This window comes from Cygnus atratus, chromosome 2 (assembly GCF_013377495.2).
Source record: "Cygnus atratus isolate AKBS03 ecotype Queensland, Australia chromosome 2, CAtr_DNAZoo_HiC_assembly, whole genome shotgun sequence".
NCBI classification, from domain to species: Eukaryota; Metazoa; Chordata; class Aves; order Anseriformes; family Anatidae; genus Cygnus; species Cygnus atratus.
This window is the reverse complement of record NC_066363.1, coordinates 107634000-107648288: the sequence shown is the minus strand read 5'-3', so window position 1 is coordinate 107648288 and position 14289 is coordinate 107634000. Positions and strand designations below refer to the sequence as shown.

The 14289-nt window shown below is 35.2% G+C and overlaps 1 protein-coding gene across 1 annotated transcript in view; it reads right to left on the bottom strand.

Annotated features, from left to right (window-relative positions):
* Positions 1 to 14289, bottom strand: part of LAMA1 (laminin subunit alpha 1) — a 98198-nt gene that overhangs the window by 14068 nt on the left and 69841 nt on the right. Inside the window, exons 37-50 of the mRNA XM_050708774.1 lie at positions 12473 to 12683; positions 12117 to 12233; positions 11861 to 12024; positions 10630 to 10768; positions 9354 to 9447; positions 7974 to 8090; positions 5849 to 6031; positions 5385 to 5539; positions 4821 to 4964; positions 3873 to 4006; positions 3413 to 3563; positions 2751 to 2875; positions 1690 to 1840; positions 376 to 520 (exon numbers count right to left, since the gene is read on the bottom strand). Of these exons, the coding sequence (XP_050564731.1) occupies positions 376 to 520; positions 1690 to 1840; positions 2751 to 2875; positions 3413 to 3563; positions 3873 to 4006; positions 4821 to 4964; positions 5385 to 5539; positions 5849 to 6031; positions 7974 to 8090; positions 9354 to 9447; positions 10630 to 10768; positions 11861 to 12024; positions 12117 to 12233; positions 12473 to 12683 (2030 nt within the window). The remainder of the gene's footprint in view (positions 1 to 375; positions 521 to 1689; positions 1841 to 2750; positions 2876 to 3412; positions 3564 to 3872; positions 4007 to 4820; positions 4965 to 5384; positions 5540 to 5848; positions 6032 to 7973; positions 8091 to 9353; positions 9448 to 10629; positions 10769 to 11860; positions 12025 to 12116; positions 12234 to 12472; positions 12684 to 14289) is intronic.

Genomic DNA, 14289 nt, shown 5'->3' with positions numbered 1-14289 from the left:
GGATTACTTCCATCGTAATGCATTATGTCCCAGGCCCCAAAAACTCTGTTGTACAATTTACTAAGAAAATGCCCAACAGAAAATGTGCTCCCTAATATACAGGATTGGACAAAGATCTCTCATTGTTTAAGGATTATTAATATGTTTTCTGGCAGCTTCCGCACTACCTGCTCTTTATAAGATGTGCCAAATTAAGAATCAGATTTGCATTGTATTTCTGCTGCCTTATTTTAGCAAGGTAATATAGGAATGGCTGCTAAAAAATCTCTGCACTGAAAGCATCCGGATTTGGTTGCAGTGATATTCCCCTTTGGGTGTCTTCAGTATCTCTGTTTGTAAATGTGCAGACACCTGGTTTTTCAGCCTGAAGCCTACCTTGTTTCTTGTTCCGACTGAACGAAATTTTATACCATGTTCCATTATTGTAACGATTTTCTGTTGTAAGAGCAAGAGGTCCTGAACCTAGATCAACAGTCAGTCTCACTTTGCCATCAACAAGCTCAAGGGACAAGAAATCTCTCTGGGAGAAAAGGAACAGAAAAAATATATAAATTAGTGGAAATAAAATCTTCCAAAGGATGCATACTTGGCAGGTTTAGCCTACTGTGTGAAAAAGGGTTAATATCTCTTGTACCTAGGCTATTTGTTAGGCAGAAAACATTTATCTTTGCTATATTTAGGAAAATTAAATTCTTTGTTCCTCATCAGGATGTCTCTCCTTTGTTTTGTTGTTGTTCTTACTTAAATGAATCAGCAACCTTGATTACTCAGCAGACATAAGTTTAAACAACAAATGTCACGTTTGCTTTCTTATATTTTGATTGAGAGCAATTTGATTTGACTGTTATCATAAAGATCAAACAATACAGTGTTCTTTCTGCAAGATGGAAAAAGCTTCTACTCATCCATTCAGACCAGCAGAAGCAAAGAGTCTTTCTGTATCATATTGAAAGTGCCCCCCTCTACATTGTAAAATTTAAGTCACATATAATTGTGTAATGTTTTCAGGCAGTGAGTACATAAATCAAATGAATTATGTAGTGCCTCTAGAACAAATTGCATCTAAACAAAGCTTTGTTCTCCTTCAGGGAAAGAAAATCACCATCAAAGTATGTGGTAAACTGCATGACATGACCACAAAGGTCTGGAGATGGGTCTAGGTTATGCTGCTCTTGGAGGCTAAGTTTTTTTTAATTTATTTCAGTTTACCGAATTCAAATCTCATGGTTTTAATTCAATATTTCTGTCCAGTAACATATTCTCTTCTCCTCCTGCAAGCTCAATTCCAAAAGATTTTACATCCTGGCAAGATTCCTCCAACAGAGGAAAAAAACTAAAACAAGCAACAAAAAAATCCTACCGCTATCTCCCATCGTCCCTACTGCTTCTTGTTCTTGCCTTTAGTTAAATAATAATTAATTTTGCTCTCAGAATTAAAATGATGGATAATTCTTTTCATTGCTTAATTCTGGCCTTAGTATATGCGAACATTTGCTCTAAAGAGTGATCTATAAGGTTCTTGTCTTTACTCCTTTGTCTCATGGTATCAATCACAGGCAATAATCTATACAAAGATAATAATGTGTTTTAATATAGATAAATTGAAATACAACATAGGAGACAGTGAGGAATTATCAAGCGATCTAAACACAATTTTTGATAGCTTAAGAATCCAATCCATTTTCTTACAGTGCCATTTGAAGTAAGATACAGAAGAAGCCCATTAGGTGAAAAGGTGCTGAAAAATATTATTATCTGAGTCACTGTTGAGCGAAGAGCCTTCTCCACAACTGAGTATCCACTGCCATCAAAATGGAATGAAGTGTCTTCATCCTGTGGGCTATGGAAATTGAAAAGAGAGCTAAAATGTTAACTGAAGATTTGTGTTTTCCCAGTCATTTTTATATAAAATATAAGAAAAGTTAGATCAGTTGGTGCAGGCCCTAGGCAGTATGATTAGAAAGTGTAGAAAGAAACCTGAATCTTGATGTTATGAATAACTAAAGGATTCCAGCCAAAGGCCGCTTTCATTATAGAATCTCACAATGCATAATTTAGCCTCAGGGAAGGATATATACAAGATAAAGTAATTGCTACAACATACACCCTCTTACTTTAAACTTGTCATACATTTATCAAAATGCTTTGCCTAATGGCATTTACAATAAATGTTCTATTAGCCTCTTTTTCTGTAATATAAGATTTCTTTTAAAATCTCATCCAATCAAGCAGCACCCTCTGCTGTTTCTACATGAAATGTTCTGTAAAAGAGAAAACAGTCAACCAACTTTCTTTTCCATTCCTTAAACGTAAAAACAGCACAGTCTGCAATACCCTTTCACTCTGTCACACACAGGAATGGGTAGCAAGCTCAGTGGCTACAGTTTTGCTACAGACTTTTTAATTAGAGTGCTTTACACTGATTTTGATCCTTGGAAAGAATAAGTGTATCTTGCTACAAATTACTGAAAGGCAAACATTCCAAAATACTTTGATTTACTGGCAGTCCCCACTTTCAGTGCACAAAACAGATCACAGCCATAGAACTGTATTGAAAAAATAAGTATTAATAAGTGATAAAATTATGTACAATTAAATTATTTGACACCACTAGCACATTCAGATTAACATATTCAGAATTGTAAGTTAATGATCAATGAAGCAATTTGTCTGAGTTTGTTATTTTTAGCTGCAACAGAAATATATATTCTACATGACTAAATCTATTTCAAAAGAGTAAGACAAAATACCTTCCAAAACACCCATTGCACTTGCCCTCTCTTTCCATGTAGTTCCAAAGACCGATAGATTTGCCATTCAGGGATGCTTCTCCCATGCACCCTTTAAAATGTGTCACCTTAACAGCAGGTGATTTCTGTAAGAGAAGAAATACTTTATGAATACAATTAATGTTAAGTATTCTGAAAATTATACAGCCAAATTTTTGTTTGTTTTCCTTGAGCTCTAAATTTGTTAGATATAAGTCATAATAAAAGAACATGGTTTAGCATAACTATTAACAATTACCATTTAAATCATAATAGATTAGATTTGCAGCAAGTAAAAAAGTGGAATAACTATGTCCTTGACATACTTACATTTCTCATTGCATGAACAAAGGCAATCTAAAAGAAGCCATGGAAGAACAAACCAAAAAAGGAGTTCAATGTGTAATATCTATGCATCATACATGCACACAGAGCCTGTCCTGGTGAATAATTTATGCAGAATTTTCCAGGCAAAACGAAATTCAGAATACTAAAGAACCTCCTTACAGCATTTTTGCTTTAGGTTCACAGTACCTGGCATTTCTTGATGAAACAAACAACTCATGCAATTATTGCTAAGTCAAAGGTGTATCTCAAACGTCATAAAAATAACATATAACAGAATACTGATTTCAGAACTGAACCTTGATTTGCCCCCCAAGTCCTCCAATAAACATCAGTGTTGATTTGTTAACATCTAGTATGCTGGCTGTCCCAGGAGAGGTTGCAGATTTAGACGAAGACTTCTGATTGGAGTTCACTTCCTCTATGCTGAGTGCACCTGTTTTTCCAAACCTGCCAATTCAAGATAATAATAATTAGTTTTAGAAATCACCAAGTTTAATCCACACATGCTATCAACTTCTCTCTTTAAGGTTAAAAAGCATCCTGTAACTGGAAAACTCTGCAGATGGTTTGTGTGGTTTATGATGAGTTCATTCACTAAGTAGATGGACGTTTCCATAATACAGCAGTTGCATTAAAAAAAAAACAAAACAATCCTAATCTCAGTTTCCACTGAACTTATTTCTGATTTGTCTTTTTAGACCTCCAGTAATTATGCCATTAATTATTAATTAATTATGCCATTCACACTTTAATTACCTGGTTGCATGTATTCTGTGCCATTTGTTGTTGTCAATTTGAAGATCAGGGTATTCCACTCTTGTTGATCCAGAGCCCAAATCCCAAAGAAGAGCTACCTTACCACGTCGCATCTCCACTGCAAGGAAGTCTGTCTGAAAAACAGCAGTGGTTATTTCAATACTTCATATTGAACATGCTGCTTCCATTCTAATTTTAATTTTAACATGTAACATTGAGAAAATCTTTCCAGATTCATGCCCCCCACATCCTTGGAGCTTACTTTTAGTAAAATCAAGCCCAGTGAAAGAAAAACCTTTAATGAAACCAAAAACCTCAGCTTATAGACAAGCAGTTGAATCTTTTCTTTATAGACATATAAAGACATGATAGTGTTTCCATGCACACGTATAAATATGCACTTCTTTCTGAGCATACGCAAAGTGACCTACCAGTCTGTGAAAAAGTATTACCACATGATAGTGTGCCACAAGGAAATAACAGCATTTTTATTAGAATTAGAGAGGGAAGGAAGAGGAAGGCAATGTGACACTAAGCTGTCATGCTCTTTTTCAACTGAGTGGATGCACTGTGCTCATGAGGGCCAAATTCAGTCCTTTCTCTGTGATAAGAGACAAAATGCTTGATGTACTTCAGCATGCTATATGAAAACATCACACAGAGTGTCACACTCTGTGAGGTTAATACAGAGAATGGGAAAAGGTGGAGATTCGTGACATGGCCAAGACGCAATGCTAACAAATCAAGTACTTTTATTCTCTGCCTTTGAGGACCTCCGTGGAATCAATCAAAGGCACAAAAATACTTCCATCCCTACTGACCACTTTTGTCTGCATGCAGCCACATTTGGGTTCTTAGTTTGAATTCAAGTAGGAAAAAAAACATATATATGGCCATTTAAGCTATTTGATTAATATCACCTCCGGTGAATGTACATCAGAAACTTACCTTTCCATTACTACCCAGGTAGAAAAGGAGGTTATCTGGTTCAGTAGTTTTCACATTAAGGGTTAGGGTGTTGTAATTTGTAGATGAAATCTGGGGTTGGTAGGCACGAATACAATCTCTGTCTGCTGATACTGCAACTTTAATCTGTGGGGAAAAGAGGAAATGGAATCTAAACAAGCTTCAGTGTACACAGCACATATTTCTGGAATATGTACTTAGTTTCTGACCAACCAATAAAAGCAATTTGTTGAGATACTTTCACGTGACTTAAGTATTGCTACCTGGGTTAGATCTTAGCAGTCTCCTAGGTATCACTTGAAAAAAGAGATTCCCAGATAGAGAAGAAAGAAATGTGTCATAATTCACTCATCTGGTTACGAAATTTGAAGCCAATAGATCAAACTATTCAAATACTTCAGAAAATAACAATAAATTTTTGATCAAAAGCTCATATGCCAAAAAAGCCAATGTAATGATTTCAGAAAATAAAGATAGAGAAATTCTCAAAGAATTTGTGTTAAAAGTGAAAGTGAAGCCAGTTAAGTCTGCAGCAATGGTACTTACAGATGCTGCCTGCTTGCGGGCTTGGCTGATGAGCTCTTTAATTTCAGACAAATTTCTGCTGAGGTTCTCTTCTAGCATTTTCAGAGGTTTCAGCTTATTAAGTAAAAGACTTGCTTGTGCTTTGACCTCTTTAACTTGTTTTTCAGCTGTGATTGCTGGCAAAACATAAATGAAACGTTGAGGCAGGTTGAAAGAGAAATGCTAAAATATTTAATTGCTAAAATAGTTAACTGATTTCTGATCATTTTGTTTCAGCAATGTTAAACATCAGTAAGGAATGTGCGTACTTAAAGGCAACCCATGAGACTCCTCTAGAGGTCTTTTAAAAATTTAACCTGGTTTTATTGAATTGGGATGAAACTTTCAGTCCATCAGACTTATATTTGATGCCTATTAAACTTCAATATTAGTACTGCTTCTGCAAGCAGTGACATTTCTACAGAGTAATGAAGCAGCAAACTTACCAGCTTTTGATGAATCAGTTATAAGTTCACTAGTTTTCCTCAACGTGTCATTAACTCGGGACAATGTAGACGAAGTATTCAGGAGCTTTTGATTGAAATCCCCAAAGTGGCTTAAACCCACCATGGTGCTGGTGTTTGCAGACACAACTAGCTCTTTCACCTCAAGCACGTATTTCCTTGTATCTAAAAGACAGTGGCAGTTCACAGACTAAAAAATAAAATCACAGCTTTCATAAATACTTGAGAGTAATAAATGCCCGGCCTGTTTCATAACAACACAGTTATAGCCATAATCAAAACATTAGAAATGCTGTCAGTTACATTCCTTTTAAACTATGAGTTATATTTTCATCTCTTTGTTTATATCAGTTTGTAAGGGGAGCTCCAAACCAAGACCTATTGATACCTAATTTTGCATAGCCGTTGAATGCCCCGTGGCTTACAGAGTGAGAACTCTACCTTCTGTGAAACTGGAGGGCCAGAGGTAGGCTGGTGCAAACTCCTATTGCCTAGTCAGTAAGGTGGAAAATGGCCATGGCCCTGAACTAAAAACATGGTAAATGCTCCCATGCTGGTGATATAGATATGGATATAGCTATAGATGTAGATGTCTGTTCATACACATATAAGCACACATATAATAATATATTACTCAAATATATACACATAATAAAATATATTAGCAATTTCAATTAAGGCTAGTCACCTTAGATTTTCAAGTCTTTTGATTAAAAGATTAATTAAACCAAGTTTTGAATTCTGGGGGAAAAAATGTTGTTGTTTTTGTTTGTTTGTGACCAGCTCTGAAAACAATGTAGACACAGAATGATGTGATGGAGAACTTCATTCTGTCTATTCCAACAGGGAGGTTATCTGAATACATCAAGCTTCCTGCTTTTAAGTTCCCTGAATGAGTGCTGGCACCCCAAGTCACTAGTCCGAAACTGACTTTTTGCATCCTGCAGAAAGCTGGCAAGGCAGAAGGCCTATTACACCCGTTGTTTTTGGATATGAGCACTTACAAAGTGAGCATACTGCTCCAACTCTCAGCCTGCCCCTTACAGTCCCTGTGCCAGGAATAGTGGGAAGATGCTGCAACCGGCACAAAAGGCCCGATTTAGGTCTGCAGGGATCCTTCCTCATTACCACTACCCAGGCAGAGGGCAATACACCATCATTAATCTCTGTCCAGATAAAAAACAGAAAACTTCAAGAAATAAAACAACAAATTAAAATCAAACAACATTAAGCTATGAGTTAAGGAGGGCTGTTCTATAATTTTAATGACACTTTCATTTTTAACGTGTGGCTTTATGTCAGATAGCATCCTGCAATGAATGTCCAGTGTAACTTTGTCACTAATATCACCCTTTAGTGTGAGTTAAGAGCCTGAGCAATAAAAAGGGTATTTTAAAGCTCTGGACTTAGTGTTCTAATCTGGAGATACAGTAAAATCCAACAACCCATGCAGGAGGCCTTTAGGAGTGTTCATTTACCTTAAAAAAATTAAAAAAATAAAAATTGAAGTTGGTAAAGTATTTCAGACCCTCCTCTTCGCAACATGAAAGACATTTTCTTTACTAGCTTCAGTGAAGCTCTAGGTCTTCTCTTTATCCAAAATAATGACTTTTTTTAAAAGGGATTTTTTTGTTCTGTTTTGGAAAAACGCCAAAAGAACATTTCATCGGCTAAATGAAGTCAGCAGTTACAACTAGAAAACATTTAGATGCACATGATAAGACTCGTTGCACAGTAGAAATGATTTTGAAGCAAGCTATCAAAAGAAAGCAAAACATCACAGTTTCATATATAGTTTCTCTCCATGTGGGATCAAATATTCTAGGACTTCATTCTCTTCTCATACTAGTGTAATTCCACTGCTTTCAGATCCCCTCCTGATTTACAGCAGTGTGAAATGGGAATGAGACTACAGACCCTGTATCATAACCAAGTTATGTTTTATGGTTACTAAAAATGGCAAATATTCCTTGTAAGGCAGGAAGCTAAATGAGTCTCCAGTCTAGTTTGTTGCTAGGTTTTTCCCATCAGATGATGAACAGGATTTTATTATGATTGTACTAGACCGTTCTGTAATAAGAAGAATATCAATACCAATTTCACTTACCATTAGGCAATGCTTTTAGTGTCAACAGGGAATCATTAAGCTGGTTGACAATTTTAATAGCACTTTCCTGAATCTTTTCTACCTTTTTGTTCAACCCATTCAATTCAAATACAAGGCCTGTTGGAAGAAATATTTGTGATTTTTCTGTGTGTAAACAAATACCATACAGTCCACACAAAACCTACATACAAGAATAAGCATTTGGTTATTTAATCAAATAAAACTTTGTTTTCTTCAACAGAAAGAGTGTTTTAAAAACATTAACCTAAAATTAATGCAGTATGTCCAGATAAACACCTGTGGGCACTGTTCCATTCAAAGCCATCCTTTTTGGACAACTCCATCATACTGAAATGGTAGAAACAGTCAGGGAGAAAGCTATAAATTAAAATGATTCCAAGATGGCGAACCCCTATATTTTCTATTATGTACTTGACTTTTTTGAAATGTGACAGTAGCAATTGAAAGGAGGAGTAGTGTCTTTTTTCTTATTTGTGAGTTGTTTGCAGAATCCTTTCACTAATAATGAAAATACGTAGAACAGAATGAACAAAAAGGTGTGCATTCTGTCCATCTGAATACAGAAAAAGTATATATATATATATATATGTTTATTTATTTAAAAGCCATTGATATTCAAAACAAAGACCATTTTACAGTTACTGTTTATCTCTGTGAAACATTCGTCTTCCGTCCAGTTTTGTCCACAACTTCCCATAGGGCTAGATGCTGCTCCTAAACAAAGTCTCAGTGTTCAAAATGGTTTTGAACTTCCATGGTGCAAACTAAAAAGCTTTGCTTATCTTTTTGGAGTAATAACAAACTAAAAGGATTTTGGAATTTATAGCAGGACTCTGAGCCAAAAGGCACTTTTTTTTTTTTTTTTTTTACAGACAGAAAAAAATTCAGCTGGTTATTGTATTTCAACTGTGTAGAAGGACCAAGAAAAAATTATTATTTAGATATATCGTCCTACATACTTGTATGTAATACATGATCTATTAAATCAAATTGGGTGAATGCATTTCTTCAAGAATTACATTTGTCCTTCATCTACTGCACAGTCCCTAATGACTTAATTCATAGCATTCGGAAAAAACAGTGATTTAAAGAAAGCATTACTTGGAGAGAAATGAGATATATTAAAGGTCAGCTTTTTAAGTGTTTACTTAACTACATTCTTACCAAAAAAGTAAAACAATACTTGAGTCCTGAACACAAAATTAATCTCAATTGTATAAAAATGCATGTACATTCATATGCAATATTGTAACTTACCTTATGCTCATTTAAAAACATAAAATAAGATAAAATAAATCCATCATAAGCAGGATATGGAAAAAGAAATAGAAGCAGAAATGTGAAATCTAAAGAACTGACCATTACTTTTTTTCTTCAGATTTTTTGCTTCATTTTGAAATTTGGAGCTAAGCAGTAGAGCTTGTTTTCCAGGAAGACTGAGAGACTCCTCTGGCTAAAGAAGAAAGAAAAATAACAGAAATCAGTTGTCAGAAGTCCAACTGAAAACATTTAAGTATCTTTGGATGTCTACTGCAAGTTACTGAACATTCTCACTATTTAGGTGACATTCTATTTATTATTTTATAAAGCATAAATAAACATAATTCAAGTTGTAACCTTTTGTCCATGAGTGTGACAATCTCTGTGAGTCACTTAAAAAAAAAAAAAAAGACAGACAAAACCTATCAAATTCTAGTTTGAACAGTGCTACTGATTCACTGTTGCCTTTTGGAACATCAGTAATTTTAGTTCCTGTTCTAAAAATTTTCAGCACTGAGCCCTTTTAAGTGAAATATTTGAAAATAAAAGTCTTCAAAGTGTTCTTTTAACCCATTTCTCCATCTGTAAAATCTGGAAAAGTACCTTCAAGGACTCATGTTGCGTGAAATTTTAATAAGACAGAGCGATATAAAATAATATACAAGCTCACAAAGCAATACCATTTTGATCCCTATCACATAAATGCATTATAACATATTTGTTCGCAGGAATAATGTGCATGACACATGCAAAATGTAGCTGATTCTTTCCTTGGGTTTACAATCATGAAACATGCAAAGAGATAAAAGGGGGGAAACAGAATAATAAAAAAGTAATAGTAACTGGTTAGGTAACTAAACTGGTCGGGTCTTATTAATCTACTGTTTTAATATCAACCTGATACTTTTGCAAAGCAGAGGAATGGCAGATGAGACAAAAATATGAAGTGTCCTCAAATAGGCAAAACAGCTGTGTTTGGGAATATCTAGATAGAAGCGGAATAGGGATAGGTCAAACAAGAAGATGGCTAAATAATTCTGAAGGTGGAAGGGAGCACCAGAGGACTGGCAACTTAAGTCCTACAGGTATGCATGTCAGATGACTGATGATAAACACATACAACCAAATCCAGTCCAGATAAACTTGCATTAGATGTAAAAATGGTACTCTGGCAAAGAGGAAAGCAAGGTAAACGGAACATGAAATCTAGTACCATTACTGCCTTGGAGTGAAGATTCAGGATAGAGTACACACTAGCCAACAGAAAAGGCTGCCTCCATCAAGAAGACCCAGATTCCAGCAAGTGCAAGAAACATAAGAACCAATATTCCAAAATGGTAGGGAAGTTAATTAAGATACTAATATCAATACTTACCAAATCCAAGGGGCCATTCACAACTCTAGAGGCATCATCTGCCAGACTCTCTGTTCTTTCAATCACACTTTTAACATTGGAGTGGGTGTAGACAGCAGCAGTTGCATTCAGAGTCACATTCCTTATTTTAGAGAGGCCACTAAACAAGAGATTAACAAATAATTCTCTTTTTATGAATCAAGCAACATAAGCAACAAGTTCTACATCTTCAGTTACAACATGCGCATCTTTCTAGAATACATGATGTACTCTAAAAAAATGAATGTACCCAACAGTGACACAAGGGCTTTCATTACAGTTCATTATTTTGAACCAAAAAAAATCAGTTCCAAATCACCTGAAAACCTAAAGCAATTCGTTTTATATTTTATTCCTTGTTGTTTATGGTGAGTTTTTCAATTTATAAAGCCACTTAGCCATAGACATTTTGCATGAAGTACAAACAAATCACATTGCCTAAACATAACATAACAGAAACACATTCCTAGCTGGAGCTCAAAAGCAAAGCAAAATACAGAATCAAGGAGGAAATATGAACATCTGAAAGCTATTCCATATCAAATTTTGCTTTATTGGATTTGTCTGGTTGCAGCAAAATCAGCAGAGTTGCTCAGTGTTACTGGAAGCAAAGTCTTCTGTTCTTGAACTTAAAATGTGTGTCAATTTTCCAGTCTTATAAGAGTTAATTTTTAAACACAAGTCTGCTGATTTTATACGACAAAGCAGCAAGAGTCTTAGAAGTATTCCTGGGACAAAGTATTTCTATTGAAATAACTCAAATAACTTCCCAACTTGAAAATTCTAAGAGTGCATTTGAGTCCATTTGGGATTTCAACCCACTCATTTCTGCAAGATGCTTTGATAGCAACAATAATGCAGGCATAGCAAGAATAGCTTCTTGATGAGATTCAGTGATATATTGTCAAAGAAGTATTCATACACAGACCACAAGCTTTTCAAGTCATGCCATGATATATTCACTGGGCACTTAATAACTCACTCATTACTGTGTAAGTCAGCCACATGAAATTCAAGTCTTGTCAACCCCCTCTGTAATGTTTAATAAAGACACTGTGCACTACCTTAAAGGTGAAAAGCAACTGAAATGAAATGGGGGATAAAAACTGATTGTGTTCCCTTAGTGGATGAAGCTACTACTACCTATTTAAATTAAATCTGACAATATTGTAAATAAAGCCTCTCACAATTTCATCTTTCTCAAGTTTGTTACCTTTCTAGTGCATCTGCAAGTCTTTGGAACTGGGCAGCATGATCCTCAGCTCTGTATACCAGGTCAAGCACTCCTCTCACGGACATCTGCATCACCAGCTCATCCACATGGTGTCGCAAGTTGGTACTCCATAGAACTAGCCCATCCTGGTGGACCTCCAGGTTCTGTACAACAAAATGGTTTCCTCTTTTTTTTTTTTTCAATAACAAAATCCACTTGATAGCGTCAAAGAGGATGTTAAAGCTTAAGAACTTACAGAGGTAGAGTTCTTTACATCTTGGACAAGAGCAGCAGCAACATTCACTAGGATCCTTCCTTCTTTAATAAGCATGGTTGAGACTTCTTTACCTTCCTTTATATTCAGCTTTTTTTCCTATAGCATAAATCAATTGTTTTATAGTAGTCTGTACATTAGGTAGTGCAGGTAAGTTCATATATTATATAATCTTTTTGTTTGTTTTCAAACGAAGGTCTGGTTTGCTTTGAGTTTTTAAGATATTACATAGATTAACATGTTTAAATGTGTACAGTTTCATGAAAGTCAAAAAAGCAACTTATGAACGCAATTTCACATTTGACATTTCTTGTGTAACACAGATTGTCCAGTCTTACATTTAATTCTCCCAGGTTGCTGGAGATAAGAGGAAACAAGCGATTGGTCTCATTGATGTTAGCCAGTGCCTCATTCACCATATCCTGGGCATCTTGCAGTCTGCTGTTGTGCTTTGATAAGAGCTGGCTTGCATTCTTTTTCAGCTCAGCAAGCTCTTGCTGGGGTCTAAGATACTCTTTTTGAACCCGGAGCAACAAGTTTTCTGCAGCTCTGGTAAACAGAGGAAGTAAAAAATAAATACACTGGAAAGAAGAGATTTAGGCATAGCTTTCTTCAGGACAAAAGGGGATATCCAAAATTAATGTAAATGCACCTTCTTACAATAGTCTGCGATTTTTCCTATAATAGTATGCATACACACACTAGATTAGTTACTTATCTTAGCACACAAAAAGATGACTGTTTGGGGGAGAAGGAGAGGAATACAGTTCAACTTTGTATGTGGTGATTAGAGGAGAAAGGGGTTAGTATAAATAACATTTGCTTGGACTTATGTGGGATATCCCTCACATCAAAACCTCTGAGAAGCATCCATCTGGGACTTTTATGTGTCTTAATTGTAGTAATTGATATTGTGAATGTAGGATCAAATCATCAATTATGAGCAATGACACTGGAAAGAAGCAACTAGCCAGAACTGAAAGATACATATGCAAGAGTCCTGAAAGTTTTAAATATCAAATAAAAATAAATGGCATCATTAGAATGACTCTTGAAACAAGCCATCTCTGTACTTATCCTTTGAAAACAGTAAGAGTTATTATCTGGGTAATACCAAATTTCCCCAGATTTAGACAGTTATTAATCTCTTCAACTGGTTTATTTGGGAACATTTGCACATCTATTTGAACACTGTCTAGTACTGAGGAAGTTGAACTGAAAATGATCCTGAAAGTCTATTCCTCTGTTTCTCTTTGTTTCTGCACATATGCTGCACACATTAACTCCTGTGAGTGACATTTTATTTTGACATTTACTTTGTCCCTTTTAATCTGTTTTCAGATCATATAGATCTTTAGCCAAAGTAGAAGCAGCGTAGTTTATATCATGATACATTCTATCTTTTATATTGAATAGCAGATGTGATTTTGCATTTATTTCTTAAAACTAGTAATTCAGAGTCCTCAAACTCAGAAGCTATAAACTTAAAAAGAGTTACAAGAATGAAAGTATTTTACAAGACAGTGGTGGCTTCTATTTCAATATATAGTAAAAAGGTTAATTTCCAAATGGCTTGGAAACTCTGCCATACATGGCAAACATGAGGAGACTTCAGTTATGAATGTTGCTTAACAGTATGTCGCCACAAGTTCAATCCACTATAAGCCATGTGGTAACTTCTGCATTCCAAAAAATGCTTATTTAAATCAGTTTTGAATTTACAGCTGCACTGCATGATAAATTCTGCAGAGCCAACTATCTAATAAATCTTATTAACTCTCTCCTTCATTCTGTCAAAGGACTTACCAGAGAACTTTCAGGAATTTCAACAGAGTATGTAATTGAAAAACTTAATTTACGAATGCCTTGTATAACAGCTCAAGCTGATGCTGAAAGTCAGAACATTCTCTTAATATGCGACAGGACATTGAGACATTTTACTAAGTGAAAAAAAAAGCTATTTCAAGTTCCTAATAAATATAAGAATAAACAGTACATTCCCGTATCATTTTCATGTCCATTTAGCTGCTGTACAGGTTAATATTCAGTACAAAGAAAAACACAGGAGTCTGTCAAAAAAATCAGATATCCTACCAGCAAAAACATTCTGTTCTGCCTAATCTAAAGGATTTAATAAAGAAAAGTCAAATTTTCA